We start from the raw sequence: 23648 nt of genomic DNA, 5'->3' as shown, positions 1-23648 counted from the left end.
GCCATCACTGGAAAGAGAGGCCCATTGGACTTGCAAACTTTATATGCCCCAGTACAGGGGAATGCCAGGGCCAAAAGAATGGGAATGGGTGGGTGGGGGTTATGGGGGACTTTTGGGATAGCATTGGAAATGTAATTGAGGAAAATATGTAATAAAAAAAATAAAAATAAAAAAAAGAAAATAAAAATAATTGTATTATTTACTTTGTGCCTATGTGTGTATTGTGTGTAGTCACCTATGTGCCATATTTTGGGTGGAGATAAGAGGACAGGTTTTAGAAGTTAGTTCTTCTTCCACCATCTGAGTGTGGGGATCAAACTGACTGCCAGTCTAGGTGGCAGGAACATTATTTGTTGAGCCATCTTGAGCTACCACAATAACAATTTTAATTATGAGTACATTCATCATATTTAAAGAAAATGTAATCATTGTCAATGTAATATTATAGGCCATTGTTTTACATACTATACAGATCACATTTTGTTCCCAAACAAGTTACTTAGACTTAACTTACCTGATATTTTCCTTTATATGCCAATGGAACAATATATGCTTTAAGATGATAGAACTCACAGTTCTGTCAATTGTAGTATCTAATATAAAATTTGTCATTCATTTTTGAGGTAGGAATTTAGGGGAAAAATCAATGATTTCCTTCTATGATTTTAATCCCTTCAGATTCTATCATTTTTCTTTTTAAATTTATTTTATTTATTTACATTTTAGTTGTTGCCCACTCTCTGTCCCCCCTCCCACAGTTCCTCATCTCATTCCTCCTCCCCCTTGCCTCCAAGAGGGTGCACCCACCCACCAGGCCTCCTCCTTCCCTTGGGCCTCAAGGTCTCTCCAGGATTAAGGGCATCTTCTCCTACTAAGGCCAGACCAGTTAGACCTCTGCTACATATGTGCCAGGAGCCTCAGATAAACCTGTGTATGCTCCTGGTTGGTGGCTCAGTCTCCAGGAGCTCCCTGGGATCTGGGTTAGTAGAAACCACTGGTCTTCCATTGCTCTCCCTTTCAGTTTCTTCGAAGGAGAGGTCCTTGGTCCTATGAAGGCTCAATAGATGCCCCAATGTAAGGGAATCAAGGGCGGGAAGGTGGGAGTGGGTGGGTGGGTAGAGGAACACCCTCTTAGAAGAAGGGGAAGGGAGGATAACTTGGAAGGGAAACTGGGAAAAGGGATAACATTTGAAATGTAAATAAAGAAAATATCCAGTAGAAAAAAGTAAGAAAAAATAATCCTTCCCCTAATTCAACGCTTTTCAGCAAGTTTTATCATATTCTGTCTCTCATTTTGTGGCAATCATCAAAAGTAATACAGCATAGATCATAATGGTAGTATTATTAGTATGAAGACATTGGGTCATGAAATTGGGCAACTTTTTATCGTCCACAGTTCTTACACATACCCATACACAAGCACACACAACCTGCTTAGTTATGTTTTTAGATATTCTTAATGTTTTAGGTATAATATATTAGGTGGTTAGTTTAACAAATAAAATCTTGTTAGTGTTCCATTATTATGACAAAATAATTGAGGAGATGGTTTGAAGGAATAAGAATTTATTTTGGCTGAAGTTTTTATCTATGAGCTCCGCTGTTATGCTCTGGGAACAACACAAACTTCCAGAAATCACATCACTAGTGTTTCCCTTCATCCAATCATGCTGCACATTTTCATAGCCTGTGAAGTCAGCGCCAACTGATGTAACAGCTGCCTGACAGCAAGTTCATCCATAGACAAAGCCCTCAGCAAACGAACCATTTTTAGAAACTTCATACCCACAGTATAACACTAACTTTGTATAGTAAGAAACCTTCCTTTGTTTTGAGGTTATATTTATAAAAACTAGATCATCTACATAATCAATTATACTTTGTTTCAAAATAGACCAAAAGGTGAGAAGAAAAAGTTATCTTTGTAGTAAACACATATATACTAAGAATATATTGCAAATATGAGTATATACTATATATGAATATATATGTAAGGTTTGGAAAAGTGTCAACAGAGTATGCATACAACTATAAATGTACATATTAAATACATGTTGTTTGGCTACTGGTATTGACAAAGGAACTTTTTCTTAGTGGAATTACGAAGTAAAAAATAGACACAAACAATTTTTGTTTAGTCACACACACACACACACACACACACACATATATATATATATATTAACATATATAACCTTTCCATATGTGTGTGTATGTGTGTGGGGGGGGAGACCATGGAATTGGTATATAAAAGGCCCATTAAACACATAGCTCATGTGTATTTTATGAATGACTGTCATTAATTATTAATAAATAAATTACATAAATGTATCTTACTGTTGTGAAGAACAAGTAATATCGTTTGGGTTTTTAAATGAACTAAAATGGGATGCAATATTTCATCTAATTTCATGGCATTTAAAGTTACATCCTAGATTAGCTACCCAATAATAAAGAGAAGTGATATAAAAACATGTGAAAATTGCCAAATGTGTTTCCAGTATATATTGAGGAAAATACATGAGTGTTTACAAAGTGCCTTTCCCATTTCTGGGGATAAATTTTCTAAGATAAAATTCAAATTTTATCTCTATAATAATTAAAACTTAAGAGGCTGCTATTATGAATATCAGAATAATGTTCTATCAGAAAGGCCTAAGAAGATAATAGTTGGGTAAGATATGAAATAATGAGATAGGCCGGTAAGCTGCTAACAAAAAATGAAAGAATAAATAATCACCACACTGACACAACTGCACCACTGACACATTTAATTTATTTACAGTCCACATAAATTTCACTTACTTGTGAAAAACACCATCTTCCTTGTCATGTTCATAAACGCTTGCCGGACTTGCTGATTCCTCAGGCTATAAATGAAGGGGTTGAGCATGGGAGCGACTGAGGTATTTAGTATGGCAACTCCCTTGGTCAATGATGCTCTCTCTGTAGCTGAGGGTTTAATGTACATAAAAATGCAGCTGCCATAAGAGATGGAGATGACAATCATGTGGGAAGAGCATGTGGAAAAGGCCTTTGACCTCTGACTGGCAGAAGGAATCTTCACAATTGTTCTGATGATGTATATGTAGGACCAAAATACTAATGCCAAAGTGAACATTAGGGTAAAAACAGCACAGGAAAATCCCATCCTCTCCAGGAACTTTGTGTCTGAACAGGAAAGTTGAAGCAGGGGGAAATAATCACAGGTATAGTGATCAATTATATTGGACACACAATAATCAAGCTGTAGAAGTAACATCAGTGCAGGGAAGATGATTAGGAAAGAAGTCAGCCAGGAGGCGAAGACTAGCATTGTGCATACCTTCTGACTCATGATGGTCAGGTAATGCAGGGGCTTGCAGATGGCAACGTAACGGTCATAGGACATGGCAGCTAGAAGGTAAAATTCAGTGACTCCCAAAAGGATGAAAAAAAATAACTGTGCTATACAGTTGTTGAAGGAAATGGTTTTATCCCCTGAGATAATGGTGCCCAAGAACCTTGGTATACAGACAGTTGTGAAGGATACTTCTAAAACAGAGAAATTCCTAAGGAAGAAATACATGGGAGTCTGGAGGTGAGAATCCAGCAAGGTGAGAGTGATGATGGTCAGGTTCCCAGTGATGCTGAGTGTGTAGGTGATGAAGAGAAAGACAAAGATCACAACCTGGAGCTTTGGGTCATCTGACAATCCCAGAAGAATGAACTCTGTGGTTTCAGTATGGTTTCTCATTCAGGACCCACTTTTAAAATACCTTATCCACACATACTAACAAAAACACAGATAACCAATTTGAGCTACAGAGTAGTAAATCTCGGTACCAAACTAGAATTTTTAAGAAATAAAACTTTCTCTACATCCAGAAGTGAAGTCACACAATAATAGTAGTGGTCCATTAAATTCCTCCCATTTTTATGGAAAAACCTTTATTGAAAGGAAAATTTTAAACTAAATTAATTGCTAAACACAACATGAGACACAAATTATTTCAACCCACATATACTGACTATTGTGGAAAAAACAACTCTGGAATATCTATGGAGAGAAAAAGAACTGTTTGGGGGCATGTGAATTAGTACAGTCATTATGGAGATATATAATAAAGCATCTTTCCAGTGCACACTATGGGACTATTGCATGACTCAGTGATCTCACCACTGAGAATACATGCAAGAGAAAGTATATTCAAATATATAGGAAATACTAACACTTCTATGTTATTGTGGCATGTTATATTCTAATAATTTCAATATGGAATCAATGTTGCGGCACATCAAAGGATAATGTACTTATGAAATCTTTTCCTCAGCCAGAGAAATGACTGGAATCATAGAATTTGAAGCAAAATATCTATAACTGAAGAACATTATGTTGAACAAAATAAGACAAACACAAAAAAGACAAGTACCATATATTTCACTCATATTTGAAATGTTTGAAATGCTCACCCAAAAGTCGAAATTGTAAACAGAAAATTTAAAGGGTTTGGGTTTGATTGGGCAGAAGTATGAAGGAACAATGTTTGGATATGATGAAATTTTGCTCCATTTATGTATAAACATCATGTAATTATTCTAACATATATAATGAATGGGAATGAATAATAATAAAAACGAGGTAAGGGAAATCAATTGATAGATGTCATACAACCTGAAGTGATAAAATAGGTGTTGTGGGTAGACTTCTGGTCCCAGATACCTTGTATCTTTTAGAGATCCCTCCAAATTATTATCACAAATAGGACCACCTTTGTGTCATTGCTCCAATCTCCTTGCAAATTTTCCTACATATAAAAATTTAATTGGTTTAAGATTTACAAAATAATGAGAAAGCTATTTTATTTTTAAGAGGGGGTTGTTCTCTCCTTAGCCATCTATCGATGTATAAGATATCAGTTTTCTAATTCCTATATCAACCTTTTCAGAAATTAGATGTGCTCAAACCATTTTCCCTCAATATTCTTTAATTTTTTTTTCATTTTGATTATTCTTCTGTCATACAACACATTCTGTCAGGATCTTCTCCTCCCTCCCCTCCTCCTAGTCCCACCACACACACACAGACAGACACACCTACTTTCTTGCCCAGATCCATTTCTCCTCCTTTTCCCTTCCAAAATGAGCTGGCCTCCCAGTGATATCAGCTGAACTGAGCATAAGAAAATACAATAAGTCTGGGTATATACCTTCATATCAATGCTGGACAAAGCAACCCAGCAGGATGAAAAGGGTCCCACAAGCAGGCAAACGATTCAAAGACAACCCCATTCCCATTGTTAGGAGTCTAACAAAAACCCCAAGCTAAATACAACCACAGCATGTATTCAGAAATCCTGGTGCAGACTCTATGATGGCTACTCCAGTATCTGTCAGCCTCTATTTGCCCTGCTTAATTGATTCTGTGGACTATGTACTCCTGATGTCCCTGACCCCTCCTGGGTCCTATAATCCTTCCCCTTTTCCTGAAGGGTTTACCAAGCTCTGTCTAATGTTTCGCTGTGGGTCTTTGTATCTGCTTCCATTAGCTACTGGCAGAAGCCTTTCTGATAATGAATGGGCTAGACATCAATCCTATGAATATAGCAGATTATCATTAGGAATCATTCTATTGACTTTTTTTTTTAACCAGTCTTGTTTGGTTCTACACTAGGTCTCTGAACCATCCAGCTTCTGAATCTTGGTCATCTACACAACGTTGGACATGGGCTCCCTCATAATATGGGCATCAGGTTAGACCAGTCATTGCTTGGCCACTCCTACCATTGACCCAGTGCATCTTAAAGATAGGGAAAATTGTGGGTTATAGATTTTGTGGTTGGGTTGGTGACCCATACCCATCCCTAGCACTCTGGCCTGGTTACAGAAGATGGTTGCTTCAGGCTCCATATCCTCAATTACTAGAAGTCCTCACTAAGGTGAATCTCATAGGTTCCAGGAAGTTTCTACTGACCAGGCTTCTATACTGCCATGTATTTCAGTGGTCTCTCCTGTACTCTCTCCCTTTATCCCTCTCTCCACAACATGATCTCTTCTTTTCCCATCTTCACCCACCACCAGCCTACCCACAAAATGTATTATTTCCCTATCCCAGGAAGATCCATGTGTTCCTTGACACCAGACCTCTCCTCTAAGTCTAATTTATCTGGATCTGAGGATTGCAGTGTGATTATCCTATACTTAACAGCTAATATGCAGCTAAAAGTGAGTACATATCAAGTTTGTCTTAAACTTTACATTGGATTGAGGACTTATCCAAAACATATAAAGAACTTAAGAAAATAGACACAAACCACCCTAATAATACAATTAAAAATGGGATATAGACTTCTCAATAGAGACTCTAAAAGCCAGAAGAGCCTGGGAAGATGCTTTACAATCTCTAGGAGACCACAGATATAAGCCCAGACTTCTATACCAAACAAAACTTTCAATAATCATATATATAGAAAATATTTTCTGTGATAAAATCAAATTTAAACAATATCAATTCACAAAACCACCCCTACAGAAGATACTGAAAGGAAAATTCCAACCAAACAAGGTTAACACACCCAAGGAAACACAGAAAATAGATATTTCCAAACAATCAAAACCAAAAGAAGTGGAGCATACATGCATGAACGCACACACATACACACACAAACAAATACACACAATAACAACAACAATATAAAACAACAGGAATTAACAGTCATTGATTATTAATATCTCTCAACATGCATGGATTCAATTCCCCCAAAAAAGACACAGGCTAACAGAATGGATGTGAAAACAGGACCCATCATTCTGCTGCATATAAGAAACATACCTCAGCATCAAAGATAGTTATTACCTCAGAGTAAAGGGCTAGAAAAAGATTTTCCAAGAAATGGACCCAAGAGGAAGCTGGAGTAGCAATTGTAATACCTAATAAAATTGACTTTCAAACAATTAATCAAAGATGAGGCAGGACACTTAATACTCATCAAAGGAAAAACCCACCAAGATGTATCTCAATTCTAAATATCTAGGCCCCAAATGCAAGACCACTCCCATTCATAAAAGAGGCATTACTAAAGCTCAAATCACATATTGAACACCACACATTAATATTGAAAGACTTCAATACCTCACTAATAAACAAGTCATCATGACAGAAGCTAAACAGAAAAATAATAAAACTAACTGAGTTATGAATCAAATGGACCTAACAGATATCTATAGATCATTTCACCCAAACATAAAAGAATATACCTTCTTCTCAGCACTTCACAAAGCGTTTTCCAAAATTGACCTTCTATTCAGTCACAAACTAAGTCTCAAAAGATACAAGGAAATTGAAATAGCCCTCTGTACTTTATCAGATAGCCATAGATTAAAGCTGAACTTCAAAAACAACAAAAAGCCTACAAACTCATGGAAGCTTAACAACTGTCTACTCAATGATCACTGGGTCAAGGAAGAAATAAGAAAGAAATTACTCTCTAGAATTAAATGAAAACTAGTACCCAGCAACCCCAAATTTAGGGACACAATGAAAGCAGTGCTAAAAGGAAAGCTCATAACACTAAATGCCTTCATAAAGAAATTTGAGAGATTTTATACTAGATACTTAACAGCATACCTGAAAGCTCTAGAACAAAAAGAAGCAAACACTGCTGGTAAGACTGTAGTCTGTAATTAAACTCAGGGTTGAAATCAATAAATTAGAAACAAAGAGAACAATACAAAGACTCAAAAAATTCAAGAGTTGGTTCTTGAGAAAATCAACAAGATAGATAAACCCATGGCCAAATGTCTTAGATAGGGTTTCCATTGCTTTGAGGGGGCACCATGACGAAGGCCACTCTTATAAAGGACAGGATGTAAATGTGGCTGGCCTACTGATTCTGAGGTTCAGTCCATAATCATCATGGCTGGAAGCATGTCAGTGTTCAGGCGGGCATGGCGCTGGAGGAGTTGAGAGTTCTACATCTTGATCCAACTGCATCCAGGGAAAGACTGAATCTCTCAGGCAGCTAGTAGAATGGACCCAAAGCCCACCTCCACAATGACACACTTCCTCCAACAAGGCCAGAGTTCCTAATAGTACCACTCCCTGAGCCAACCATATTCAAACCACCACACCAAACAAACAAGGTAGAGAGAGAATAACCAAAAAAAATTCATAAATGAGAAGTGAACAAAACAGCAGACATTGAGAAAATCCAAAGAATCATTCATCCTTACTTCAAAAGTTTGTACTCCATAAAATTGGAAAATTTATTTAAAGGTACTATTTTCTTGATAGATTCATCTTACCAGAGTTAAATCAAGATCACATAAACAATTTAAATAGACATATAACCTTAAAGGAAATAGAAACAGGTGTTAAAAGTCTCCCAGCAAGAGTTGGTGGAAGTATTGAAGGACCCAAAGATGACTGCGACTCTATAGGAAGACCAACAAAGTTAACTAACCTGGACCCTTGAGGGGTCCCAGAGACTAAACCACCAACCAAATAGTGAGCATGGGCTGGGTCAAGACCTCCCTGCACATATGTAACAGGTGAGAAGTTTGGTCTTCATGTGGGTTCCCCAACAAAAGGAGCAGGGGATGTTCCTGAAGCTGTTGCCTATTCTCCTAACTGGGCCACCTTGAGTGGCTTCAGTAAGAGAGGATGCCCTCAGTCCTGCAGTGACTTGATATACATGGGGGCTTGTGGGGGTAAGGATGTGACACCTAGAGGTGGGGTTTCCCCTTTTCAAAGGAGAAGGGGAGAGAGGAATGAGGCAAGGATCTGTGTAAGGGGATACTGGAAGGAGAGGGGGACTGATATTGAGGTGTTAAGTGAACAATTAAATTTAATAAAAATTTTTAAAACAAACTCTCCCAACCAAAGAAATCCCAGGGCCAGATGGAAAATTCTACCAAACTTTCAACGAAGAGCTAATACCAATACTCGTCAAACTATTCCACAAAATACAGTTACCCTAATAAGTAAATCAATAAAGAAAGAGAATTTCAGACCAATTCCCTTATGAAGATTGATATAAAAATACTCAGTAACATACAAAAAGAACCCAGGGACACATCCAGCACACCATCCTCCATGATCAAGTAGGCTTCATCCCAGGGATATAGGGATGGTTCAACATACAGAAATCCATCAACATAATCCATCATATAAACATACTAAAAGAAAAAAATAGGTGATCATCTTGTTAGATGCTAAAAAAGCCTTTGACAAAAATCCAGCACCCCTTCATAATAAAAGTCTTAAAGCGATCTGGGATACAAGGCCCATACCAATACACAATAAAAGCAATATACATCAAACCAACAGCCAACATCAAATTAAATGGAGAGAAACTTAAAACAATTCCACTAAAATCAATGACAAGACTCTCTCCATATATATTCAATATAGTACTTGAAGTTCTAGATATAGTAATAAGACATCTATAGAAGATCAAATGTATACAAATTGGAAAGGAAGAAGTCAAAGTATCATCATTCACAGATGATATGATAGTATATATAAGTGACCAGAAAAATTATGCCAAAGAACTCCCACTGCTGATAAACAACTTCAGCACAGTGGCTGGATAAAAAGATTAACTCCAAAAAAAAAAAAAAAAATCAGGAGCTCTCCTTTATACAAATAATAAATGGACTGAGAAGGAAATTAAGGAAACAACACACTTCACAATAGTCACAAACAATATAAAATATCTTGGTGTAACTCTAACCACACATGTGAAAGACCTGTGTGATAGTGCCTCAAGTCCTTGAAGAAAGAAATTGAAGTCGATATTGGAAGATGGAAAGATCTTCCCTGCTCATGAACTGGTAGAATTAACATAGTAAAATTGGCCATCTTGCCAAAAGCAATCTACAGATTCAATGCAATTCTCATCAAAATTCTAGCACAATTCTTTAGAAACCATAAAAAAACAATACTTAGTTTCATAAGGAAAAACAAAAAACCCAGGATCTCTAAAAGAATCATGTACAATAAAGACATTCTAGAGGCTATCACTATCTCTGATTTCAAGCTGCATTACAAAGCAATAGTAATAAAAACTACATGCTAGCAGGGTGCAGTGGTGCACGCCTTTGATCCCAGCACTTGGGAGGCAGAGGCAGGTGGATTTCTGAGTTTGAGGCCAGCCTGGTCTACAGAGTGAGTTCAGCCTGGGCTATACAGAGAAACTCTGTCTCGAAAAAAACAAAAACAAAAAAACAAAAAATCAAAAACAAAAACAAAAACAACCCTCCATGTTATTGGCATGTATTGGATTGTATTTTCATAATTACATACTTCACAATATATGTTACTTACTTATTCCAAACTCCTTCAGTTCAGTAAATTTAAATGAAAGAACATATCAGAATACTGGTTATAAATATATTTTTGTATAAGACATTATTTATAAGTCCTTTTCGGGCCATCTCTTCAATTCTCTTTTCTCTTCTTCTGTAGCATCATTTAGTCCATCTGTTTGTTATTGATTAATAATAAGGGTTTTCTGTAACACCAGTAAGCCACAATTAACTTTTTATCATATAGAGCATGATTTAATACTTGAATATATCCAATTATCCCAACCTTATTTCAGGTTTATCATGTATCTATTTTCTTAAACTTCTTGTTAATTTTAATGTTTTTCTAAACAATAGTGCTACATTCCTAACAATACATTCTAAACAATAATGTTCATTCTTCTTTAGTTTTTGAGTAAAGCTATGAAAATATGTAAGAAGATTTGTGTGGGAAGGTATGAGTGGGCAACAGAGGGGTAATGAGAGGGAGCACATGACAAAAGATCATTTCTATAGGTAGTCTTTAAAACTTAGAAAACACATATTAGATATTCTAACGGTAGGAGATACACTCTCCAGTACCTGAAGTACCAAATTATGCTTTTATGTAAAAATATTTATGAAAAGTCAGTGGATTATGCATATGTTAACATACAATACATTTAATGAGGATCATAGGTATTCATAGTCCTTTTGAGGAATTTAACTTCAATATTAATAAAAGTACACATGATTCTTGAAGTCTTCAACTACTACACAGGTATAATTGTAGAGTGCGGAGAATATCTTATTGCATTTATCTCTTCATCTGAGCTTATCCTATATGAATTCATATCCTTATTTTTTCTCTTCACAGAGCTTGGAAAAAGTCATTAATCTTTCATTTCCTTCTATGGATCTAATCAAAATTATTGTGATACTTTATCCAAAACAATAGACACACATTTTGCCATGGGAATAAAAAACACTGATTACTAATATTTGTTAAGTATGATAACTGTAAAGCACTTTGGGGGGGTGTTTAAATCGGAAGAGCCTCAGATCTTGCCCTCGTCAAACCTATGACACCAAGCGACTACTTATAGGAATCCTCCAGGTAACCCAGGGTGCTCAAGGAAAACAAAACGCTTATCTATTAAAGTGTGCATTGTGCTCAGGGCTCAGAGGATGCTCTTTGGGAAATTGATGAAGAGACTTTGAAGAGTTCCATATTATTCTTATGCACATGATTTATGTTAATAATGTTATATTGTCTGCTAGGTTAATATTTCCTTTAATAATACCACTGTACTTTTCAACGTTTTCTGTGTTTACCAAATTTTCTACTTATCATAGAACACATATAATAAAAATGTCCTTTAGTGGTTATGTCCCAAACTTTCTTTCTAGATCATGAATTCAAAGATTTATTCAGAGTTCTGGTTAATACATTACACAAAAGAATAATTAAATCAAGATGGAGACAATATCTGGTTCAGTCCCTAGTCATAAAGCAATACGCTTAGTTTAGTGTTTCAGACGCTAACTCACAATATAGGATTCCTTGTAGACTTTTTATTAACTTCAGTGAAGCAATGACTTCTCAGGCGAAGCTATTCAATTCTTAGCAGACTTATACCATTATAATTTCTTTTGCCTAAAAGAGAAAATAAAAACAGTTTGTTTAGAACACTGCAAGGTGCAGTGGTGGGCAGCAGCAAGAGCACCACTCACAGTTTCTTATTTTGTCATGAACGTGGATGGTTTTGTGTAGAGAAATGTCAACAAGTAATATTAATCAATTTCAAGGATGATGGACACATTCGGTTATCAGCACTAACAACACTGATTACAAAAAGAAATCAGAGGGAAGAGAGACCATCAAATCCCATCATTTTGTAAATTAATAAAGAGTGAACACCCATATTTGTAAGTATTCATGGCAAATGTCTACTCAGAATCTAATAGTTTCAGGTCATTACTACCCAGGTATAATCAGGCAAGAGAGTAAAAGAAATGTCAGTAAAAACTAACACATAAAACAAGATTAAATTCCTTAGGAAATCATAAAGTTGATTTAGCATCTTGGAAAGCTTATGCTCTTTGAGGTCAATGAGAAGTTCATTGAAAACACAAAGGGAATATCTATGCATTTATGGCATCACATTAGTTAATTCGTTCAAATTTTGTTTCCTCTGCTTAAAGTGGACTTGAAATTTAAACAAAATTGTGCAAATAATTTCATTTTTTAAAATCATGCAGCATTCAAGTTATAAAAATAGCTGCACTAATGTTTTATATTCCTTGAGTCTTTACCAAGTTTAAAGTTGAGGAAGGATATTCAAAATACTTTTGATTAATTACAAGTACTGTTGAAGCAGTGAATAAAGACATCTATGCTGACTCTCATTTAATTTAATGCAGTATAGAAGTTCAGAAAATTTGTACAACACACATTTAATTCCTATAGTCAACACATATTAATACAATCTCTGAATACCTCTAGTAAACACACATTCCCTGACACACAGTCTACACAACTTTGACTAAACCACAGACACACATAGTATTTCCTTATTTTTAATCAATGAATAAATTGATTAGAAACATGCTTACCTTGCCTCTGGTTCTCAGAATGTTTCACAGGAACTGGGAAAGGCTGTAATGCATTGAAGACATCAGTGAATGCATAATCAAAGGAAATCAGAATTTTTAAAACACTCTATTCTCTCTTTGCTGAACTAATTTATACATTGCAAAAGTTTCTGTCTTAATTGAACCATTTTGTCAAGAGTGGATATATCTCATTGACTACAAAGAGGAAGGATCAAGAAACATAAAGTAAAAAATTATTGTGTGTTTGAAAACCATCAAAATGATAGCATCTGTTAATAAATGTTTTATCTATAATCTCTGCAACCAGCTCAAGGGACTAATTCTGAGAATCATAATTGCTGGACGTGGAATGTACATAAAACACAAAGGAATATCAACTACAACAGACATTTGTGCTAAAATTGGATAAGAAGCCTTAAGGGACAGTGTCCAGTAAGACAAAAGAGAAAATAAATCAAGGAAATAACAGCATTGCATGCAAAATTGTTTTCCCCTTTGGCATTATCATTTTTTGAAATAACTGTAGTCAAGTGAATACAAAATATTAATTTTACTAACTTTTGCACACATCTTGTAGTATGTTTTGACCATATTCACCCTGTCTTCTAGATCTTCCTAAAGCCACCCTCTCTTCCCTATACACATCCTGTGCTGTTTTATTTTCCCCCATCAAAACCAATTTGTGCCACCCATAATCTTGGATGTATGGCCTTCTTATGCAACATGGTTGACTTACCACAGGTAGTACTATTAAAGAAAGCTTCCTCTTTCAGAAGCTATCAATTGCCATAAGTTCCTCTGCTAGGAATTGGACTTCCTGCCTACCTCTCCTCTCTCTAGTTGGTATTTGGTCTGGCTTATTTTGACCAGGACTTGTGCAGGCTGCCACTTGTACAGCTGCCCCTGGGCCTTGCATTCTTTCTGCTTAATACTGATTCTCAATGTGGATATCTGCTAATGTGTTATGTTTTCCAGATTGTGAATCTTCCGCAAAGAATATGTGCATTCTTGGCTCCATTATCTTCAGTAAGCTTGCCTGGATCAGTGTTTACTGCCGTGGTACTACTTATGCCTTGTCCTTTTCTTTCTGCTGATCTTATTATTTAATAGAAATGCTATTAAAATTTTTCTTATTTTTACTGATTCACATTATAATACATATGCATATATATAATTAACCTTATTCTCTTCCTTAATAACACTATTATGGATATGTTAAGTGATATTTATTAAGATAGATATATTAAGTGACATATATTATATATAGAAACAAAATATTGTTACTTTAAAAAGTTAATAAAATTTATTGTGCATGATATTAGTAAAAAAAAAACACACAAGTAAAGCAAAGAAGAGGACATTTTTATTAGTTTGCTTTTAAAAATCAAGTTATCAGATTTGCTTTTGCCCAATTTACTTGATCAAAACTCTCAAGTTCCCTCAGCAGCAATTTATCTATTTATGAACATAGGGGAGAAATTCTGATTTACCATGTAGCTATGATGACTATATTAGATGTGGTATAGAACACATCAAGTCTAAAACATGGCATAGAATAAGTATGCCTTATGGAAGAAAGGGTATTGTCTGAAATATCACCCTTAATTTCAGATTGTCCCTAAACATATGTTTCTGTATAAATACAAAATGGAAAATTCATACTACTTGAGAAAATTTGTTATTCAGCTTAATTAAAAAAGAGAAAATATTATGAATTTCAAGTTGCCTATAAGTTGAAAACCATGACAGAGTTCCTGATTCCTCCGAGATGAAAAGAATGTCTCTTGGGACAGCCCATCTCACCTTTGTCACACAATGAAGAGTCTGCAGGAGAATCATGGGATGGGTGCTGAAACAATTTCTGCCCCTCACTCCTTCCATATAAAAGGAAACATATGTCTTATTTCTCTGGCAGACTCTTCAACTTTGCCTGGATGAGAAAGTCTGCCTCTTGCTGTGTGTGCTAATAAACACAGTCCAATCTGCTGAAAGGTCAGACTCCTGTTTCTGTCATCTGTCTTGTTAAGCTGTCTCAGACATCTAATACATGGTGCTGAAAAGTGAAAAGGAATCCAAGGCCCACTGGTGATTTGAGTCCTCCATATAAAGGGACCTCTTTGCTCTCATCCATTCACCTTGGTCCTGAAGAGGCCCAACAGGGCCACCTATCTCTCAGGCAGTCATTTCTTTTCACTCTCTGACTCTAAGCACCTCTCTTCTCACATTCTTCTGTCTTGCACTGCCCTCCAGATGTGGGGCCAAGTGTCCATTTGACAAGCCATGAATTTAACACAGCCAAACAGCAAGACAATGTAACTCATGGGACCAAACTCAGAGATGCCCACGTTAGGGCTCTGGGGATCTGGGAGGTCCCGTCTATCTCTTCTTGAGACTCACTTGGCTTAAGGTTCCAGGAGCTTTCCGTTGACTCTGAGAATTGCTTGGTCTAGAATTTCAGAAAGCTCTGGGAACTTTTCACGTGACCAATGGTCTCTGGACACTGACAACTATAGTAATTTGGGATACCCACCCTACTTTCCAGGCCTGTTCGATCAATCTAAAATCTGAGGGATTCCTCCAGGTGGTTGGATTTGGTCCATGTTTTTACCTTGTTTTAGCACATCCCACAGTTTCAAATTGTCCTTCCCAAAGGACATACCCATTGTCTGCCTACAGGATAATCTAAAATGAACTCCATTTGGGAGAACTCAGACTTATGGTCCAAATCTGGCTTTCATGTTTTTTGGATAAATGGCCACTGCCAGCCAGATTTTAGGACTCTATATTTTAGTATCTAAGTTGACATTAATACAGAAAATCTTGAAGAAAAGGGACCAGATAACTTAGCAGGAAGTTCGTATTCAGGAAATGGAGAAAGTAAGACAATATGGAATTCTACCAAACATCAGAAAATAAGGCTTCCACCATTATGATCTTCTACTTCAGCCCCAAAGATTAAAGTAATAACCATAACAAGGGAACTCATTTTGGAAAATGGAAAATATATGAATATGTCTATTTATTCAAGTTTGGCTATATTGTAGGGAGCCAAGGAAGCCTTTGAGTGAATTGTGATGAGTAGATGAAATCCTGAGTCAATGTACATTATTAAAAAGGCTCAAAGTCTCAGGTTGCCATGGGAAAGGCTTCTTCTGGCCAGGTACAAGTGTTTACGAATGATTGACTTGTATGTGTAAAAAGTAATAACTGCAGTTTCATCCTTCAATCACTGCAACCTAAGACTGCTCCCCTACAGAGACGTCCTACCTAGACTGGCTAATCCATCTTCTCCTACTGTATATACTAAATGTACCAATGTTCTGGGTTGTTGCATAGTTGGTACTATTCTTGACTAAGTGAGCAGGCCCACCATATCTCGAATTTTCTGTTCTATGTATATGTGAGTCTTTGCTTTATTCCCTACTTCATCACATCAGTCAGATTTTCAGAAGCAAATCATGTTGGGCATGGCATTTCATGATAATCCATGCAAATTTTGTCATGTAAAAAAGAGTAAAGACTATTGATAACCAACAACTCATCTATAAAACATAAATAAGGAATTTTATATATTAGAAACTATCCAACTATCCTTCAAGTGGCAGTCACCTGTCACAAGGGCCCCCAGAACATCCCTGATATTCCTAATGGATAGGCTGACAGACAGAAGTCCAAAAAACAGTCTTAGAGATTCCTCAAGACTTACCATTTTTTCCTCCAAAGATGGATAATATAAAATTAAAGTATGTTCCCCAAGAGGAAGAACAAGGTAGCAAGCAAAGAAGATAATTAGAAATAATGTACTATTGTATCAAGCCCTCTACTGAAAAATAATGAAAGACATACATGGTTCATTCCATTCTGGTAAAGATGCCAACTTGTAAATGAATAGCTTACTATTCACAGGACAGCGACTGACTTTATGGTAACACAAGTATGTCAGGCCTTCACTTTATATGTACACAACTCTGGCCATCCTCATTTTCTTATGTTCATTGAGCCAATCCAGGAAAATGCAAGTTATTCAAGTGGGGACTGTCAAATAATCTTTACTCATATGCTTCCTTCTATGTGCCAATTTCAAGTATATTTTGGTGTTTGTAAATAACTTCAATGGCTAGATAGAATCTTTCCCCACTAGAACTGAAGGGGACACCGAAGTGGCAATGGCCTGGGGCAAATAAGCTTAGTGTTTGGCATCCTTCATCATTCAATAGTGATAACTGACCTTCCTAAATTTCACAGGCAATCCAGTTTATATCTAGGACCCTATGGATAAAGAAAACATTACCTACACTCTACTTGGCAACCATTAGCAAAGTTGAAAAGACAAACAAAACAATTAAACAGATCCTAACAAAAAATTATCAAGATAACTGATAAAAATAAAAAACAATTGCCCATCACTCTCAGTAAGGTTAAGACACCTCTGAAACCTAACACCAAGTTCATCCCCTGTAAGTTGCGGTATAGAAAACTCTTACACTAAATTTTGTCATAGACTCTGAACACAAGAAGCCCTAGAAGGATGGGAACTGGGCTATGCCCAGTCAGGAGATTGGAACTACAAAGGGTGTGGATCTAGAGGACTGTGTTCTTAAAACCTGGAAAGGGAGGCACACAAAATGTTTCGGTCTTCAATTGGGAGATATGAGTGGGTAGTTTTGAGCATTTCTATGGCTGTGAAACTGCTGGGAGTCAACAGTTGGTTTCATATCTTCTAAATACATCAGGTATTTCAAGGGAGGAAATCTTACCTGAATACGCAGAGGAAATATTCCACACATGTGAGATGATAGATGCTCTCTAACTTCTTTTTAAAAATCAAAGTTTAGTGTTACCCTGCTGATTATTGGCTCAGGTTGTCTGAATCATGCCTGTTCTGGCTGTTCCCTCCTCTCTCTAGTAATTGTACCCCCAAATGGTGCATGAGAGATTTCCTGAACCTGAAAAATTCAAAGTCTTTGTCCTGCACTATTCTTCCTTCCTATTTCTTTTTTTTTTAAAGATTTATTTATTTTATGTATATAAGTACACTGTGGCTGTACAGATGATTGTGAGCATTCATGTGGTTGTTGAAAATTGAATCCAGGACCTCTGCTCACTCTGTTCAACCACACTCACTCCATTCAGCCCTGCTCACTCAGATGCAAAGATTTATTTTTATAAATAAGTACACTGTTGTTGTCTTCAGACACAGAAAAGGGTGTCACATCTCATTATGAGTGGTTGTGAGCCACCATGTGGTTGCTAGGATTTGAACTCAGGACCTGTGAAAGAGCGGTCAGTGCTCTTACTAGCTGAGCCATCTCACCAGCCCCCTTCCTTCCCCTTTCTATAGGAGTAAGACATCTATCTACTAGTTCCTATTCTAAACAAAGTGGCTGATTTTACTAATTCCTCTGGCTGCTAGGTATGTTCTAAAATACAACTGCATCAACTTTCCAAATTTGAAGGCTGCCCACTCAGGACATATCTTTGAGGTGGATTGGAACATACATTTTCTTTTTCTCAATTTAATGGAACTATCCCATTCATAGGAGTAGGAACTGTCTCCTTATGTTATTTTAGTGTATAATTTGTATGTGAAGAAAAATAATGACCACACTGAGAACTAGAAAGTGATAAGAACTCAGTCTATAAATACTATGAAATAACCAAGTTTTATCTTTCCTTTATAAAATGAATTTTCCCAATTATTTCCCTTATAATATATGTTTAAATTTATGTTCCACGTTCTCTACATTGAACAATTTGAAATGAAAGCTATACAAGGGAATCCATATATATGTATATGCATATATATGCAAACTTTTATAAACTATTGTTTGTGATTAGTTTTCAACACCTCTGTACAACTCATTCTTTACTGCATCTCCAGCATCTGGTTTTAATAAAAAAAAATGTGTTTCTCATAAAAGCTTGATGTCAAAATCTTCTCACCAAATAAATGTAGCTTACTTCCAACTTCTAGATTAAAAGTCTTACAATAGCATACCTCTACCAAGATTCATATTTTTCTTTTGATTTTTGAGATTGTAATGTACCAACATTTTCCCCTTCCCTTTCATCCCTCCAGATTCTCCTATATTCGACTCTCCTTCAAATTCATGACCTCCTTTTTTATTAATTATTACTTTATGCATATATATGCATTCATATATATATGTGTATATATATATATATATATATATATATATATATATATATATATATTCCTAACTATAACCTGCTCTGTCATATAGTGTTACTTCTATATATGTTTCTACGGATAACTAGTTGACACTGGAAAACCAACTGGTGTGCTCTTCCCTAGGAAAGATCGCATGCATCTTCACCACGTGTGTGCATAGTTCCAATGAAAATAAGAAGGGGAAATCAGAACCTTCGAAAATAGAGGAACAGATATTTGTGAGCCACTGTGTGGGTGCTGGAAACTGAATTCAGTCCTTCTGCAAGAGTGTTTTTTAATTGCTGAGCTAATCTGATTATGTTATTAATCTCTCAATTCCTTCTACCCATTTCATCAAAATTACTTTCAAATTACTTTCCTGCCACCCCACAGTCAAAAGCTCTGACCCATAATTGTTCCTTTCTGAAAGAACTGCAGGGACAGAAATGGAGAGGAGCCTGAGGAAAAGGAGAACTAACAACAGGCCCAAAAGTGAGATCCAGCTCAAGGGAAGGCCCCAAGACCTGACACTATTATTGATGCTATGGAGTGCTTACCAAAAAAAGGGCCTAGCTGCATATGTATCAAAAGATGGCCTAATAGGCCATCACTTGAAAGAGAGGCCCATTGGACTTGCAAACTTTATATGCCCCAGTACAGGGGAACGCCAGGGCCAAAAAGGGGGAGTGGGTGGGTAGGGGAGTGGGGGGGTGGGTATGGGGGACTTTTGGTATAGCATTGGAAATGTAAATGAGCCAAATACCTAATAAAAAAATGGAAAAAAAGGGCCTATCATGGCTGTCCTCCCATAGACTTAACAAGAAGTTGAAAGAGTCAGATGCAGATATTTGCACCCAACCAATGGACAGAAGCTGGTGACCCCTGTAGTTGAACTAGGGGAAAGGTTGAAGAAGCTGAGGAGGAGGGCAACCCTGTAGGAGGATCGTAGTCTCAATTAACCTGGACCCCCGAGATCTCTCAGACACTGGACCACCAACCAGGCAGCATACATTAGCTGATATGAGGTCCCTGGCACATATACATCATAGGACTGCTGGGTCTATGTTCAGTCAGAGAAGATGCACCTAACCCTCAAGAGACTGGAGGCTCCACGGAGTAGGGAGGTCTGGTGAGGGAGGGGAGACATCCTTGTGGAGACAGGGAGGTGGCAGCAGGAAGAAGGTATGGGATGTGAAACAGTTTCAGTTGAAAATTAGTCATAATAAGTAACATTTGCTGAACATGATGGCTACAATTCATCTTCAGAGTTTTATTTCCAAAATATTGTTTTGTCCTGCTCTTTATAAATCTCTATTATCAGAATATATCAACAACAACTCTCCAAATGAACACTGAAGGAAATAGCGGGGGAGTGGATTAGGGGAGAGGGAAGGTGGGGGCAGCCAGGAGTGAAGGAGGAACAACTGTGGTTGGGATATATTGTGTGAGAGATACAGACAATTTACATGATGCTGATGGAAAGGAAGCCTCTATATTGAAGGATATACATTTGAAGGGTCAAAGGGCATTCCTTTATTTATTCCTTTCGATTAGAAACTGGTTTTATTTATGACTGATGACTGTGTTCACACTGTGTACCTATGTATGTTTGTGTGTTTTGCTTTTGTTAATTGTGTTTCACTATGTACTAGATCAGTGGTTCCTAATCTTCCTGATGCTGCAACAGTTCCTCGTGTTTTATTGATCTCTAACAATAAAATTATTTCAATTGCGACTTCGAAACTGTAATCTTGCTATTGTAAGAATTGTAATGTAAATATCTATTTCGTGACTCCCAATGGGGTCGCGACCCACAGGTTGAGAAGTTTTCTCTCCATGCCCTGTTTTTTTTTTTTTCAGTATGCTATTATTTTTATTAAACCTAATAATAGGAGAAGGGGATGGGGAATGGGAAGGTAAATGAATTCTTTTTTTTTTATTATTCTTTAATCTGTTTTTACAGTCCAGTCTTTATCCCCCTCTTGGTCCGCCCTCTGACTGTTCCATATCCCATACTCCCCCTACTCCGTCTCCAAAAGAATGTCCTCAAAGCCCCAAACTTCCAAACCCACTCCACCAGACCTCCCCACATCCTGGGGCCTCAAGTCTCTCTAGGGTTAGGTGCATCTTCTCTCACTCTCATCAAGACCCGGCAGTCCTCTGCTGTAAATGTGTTGGGGGCCTCATATCAGCTGGTGTATGCTACCTAGTTGGTGGCTCAGTATCAGAGCACTCTCTGGGGTCCAGTTTAGTTGAGACTCCTGGTCTTCCTATAGGGTATCCCTCCTCCTTAGCTTCTTCCAGGTTTTCCCTAATTCAACCACAGGGGTCAGCAGCGTTTGTCACTTGACTGGGTATAAATATCTGCATCTGACTCAGCTGCTTATTGGACCTTTAGAAAAGCAGTATGCTAGGCTCCTGTTTGTAAGCACACCATAGTATTAGTAACAGTGTCAGGCCTTGGGGCTTTCCCTTGATCTGGATCCCAATTTGGACCTATCACTGGACCTTCTTTCTCTTACTTTTCTCCATTTCTGTCCCTGCAGTTCTTTTAGACAGGAACAATTCTGGGTCAGAGTTTTTGACTGTGGGATGGCAACCCCATCCCTCTACTTGATGCTCTTTCTACAGGAGGTAGACTCTATGGAATAACTCTCTACTCAATATAACTTGGTCAGAGAAGAAATAAAGAAATAAATTAAAGACTTCCTGGAATTCAATGAAAATGATGACACAGCATACCCAAACTTATAGATGGACATTTTTCATGGTGACATAGTAACTTTCAATTCCTCTTTCTCTCTGTTCTTTTTTTCTTTTCTTTTTTCTGTTATTTTTCTTTTTCAATTTTCTTTTTCCTTTCTTTCCTTCCCTTCTCCCTCCCTTCCATTCCCTTTCCTTCCCTTCTTCCTTTCCTTCTTTCTTCCTTTCTTTTTTCATGTATCTATGTGTATATCTACATCAGTTTGTATGCAGCATTTATATACGGAGACCAGAAGAATATGTTAAGTTCTATGGAACCACCTGATACGGTATAGTGGGAGGTAATCTGCTCATTTGCAGGAGTATTACATGTTCTTAAACCCTGAGCTATCTCTTCAACCACAGAACTTTTAAATCACAGTGTTTCCAACTTTTTCTGTATTTATTCTATTCTTCCTCTTTTTTCTTATACCACAATAGCAGTCATTAGAGAAAAGACCCATGGCTTATCTCATGCTCAAAATTTAGGTCAATGCATGAGGAAAATGAATTAGTATTTACCTAATAGCATAAGCAAAAAGTAGCTCATCTTCACATTATATAAAAATGCATTTCAATCAGTGCTCATACAGTGAAGTGTCTTAAGTTCTGACAAAGGATTTCTGCTCCCCTTAATAAATCAAAGACTCATCAGGAGAACCCACTGGATTTTCAGAAGACTTATTTTTCAAGATTCTCTACTGCTCTTCAAAATAATTTACGTAATTCATTCTAGAGTATGAATAATACAAATTATTTTCAACAACAATGGATGCAATTAATTCTCAGTATAAGTAATAGTGTTTACAGAATTAAACCAAGTGAAAGAGTGACTATTAAATCCTTTGTAATAATTTAAAAAATACTAATATTCATATAATAAAGGTTTATGGAAGCCATGTGTTCAAACTCTCATATTTTGTTTATTAGATACACAGATATAGTGTAAACAAAGAAAATGAAGTAAAATAATACTATTATTACTACTATCTCAAAACACTTATTTTTAATTGTGACATCATAAATTCAACTTCAAATCACAAATTTATATGGCTTTTTTATTAAGAGCTAGATAAAAATTCAAGTGGGCTATTCTGATTTGTGATTTAAGCTTAGTTATCTTCTTAGTTAACTTATTTTCATTCAAAATAAAAGAAAAATTTTGAGAAGAGTTAAGAGAATTAAGAGAGTATTAAAAGAGTATTTTGAGAAGTGAAATTGTATAAACAATTTTTCTCCAAAAATTGTACAGCACCAAGAATCTGAGAAAAGCTGTGTTATTCCCTGTTCTGTAAGTTGGAACTAATTCCAAGCATTTGACAATATATTCATAAGAGTTTTGAGTTATTATAGGTATTATCTAGTTCTTCAATTAAAAGTTTTCATATTTGATCTCATTTAATCTTATAAACGTGAAATTTTCATTTTTATTTTTAAATAAAAAGTCAAGGTTTAGAGAAATTTTATACTTTTCATTAATTCATATGGCTAGCAGTTGTTAAATAACATCAGATTAACTATGAATAAAGAATGCTTTTTTCAAAGCAGAACTACATAGCCTATCATGTATTTAAAGAGAAATATGGAGATGGTTTGCTTTTGTCAATATAATATATATGCATATATTAATACAGAAAACATTTATGTTCCCTTTGAGCATATTGCATTTCAAAATATAGTTTCAATTTATCGTATTTATATTGGTTAAATTTGAGGTTTGAATAATGAATTGAGTGGGAAACTGATAGATTTGCACTGCCCTTTATATATTCAACTTACCTGAAATAATAAAAATTACAAATTATCTTTATTAAATCTTTACAATGGCATTTCTTCACATTGACACATCCTT

The 23648-nt window shown here is 36.3% G+C and overlaps 1 protein-coding gene across 1 annotated transcript; it reads right to left on the bottom strand.

Annotated features, from left to right (window-relative positions):
• Positions 1-2797: 2797 nt before the first annotated feature.
• Positions 2798-3745, bottom strand: LOC110303102 (olfactory receptor 6C1). The gene has a single exon (XM_021174038.1). It carries the CDS (start codon positions 3734-3736, stop codon positions 2798-2800), a length of 939 nt encoding a protein of 312 aa, XP_021029697.1. The 5' UTR covers positions 3737-3745.
• Positions 3746-23648: the final 19903 nt, after the last annotated feature.

This window comes from Mus caroli, chromosome 10 (genome assembly GCF_900094665.2).
Source record: "Mus caroli chromosome 10, CAROLI_EIJ_v1.1, whole genome shotgun sequence".
Lineage (NCBI taxonomy): Eukaryota > Metazoa > Chordata > Mammalia > Rodentia > Muridae > Mus > Mus caroli.
Note: the sequence above shows the minus strand (reverse complement) of the source record. Positions and strands in the feature narration are given on the sequence as shown.

Excerpts from the sequence above, each read along its gene's own strand:
- LOC110303102 (XM_021174038.1), bottom strand. The coding sequence starts at position 3,736 with ATGAGAAACCATACTGAAACCACAGAGTTCATTCTTCTGGGATTGTCA.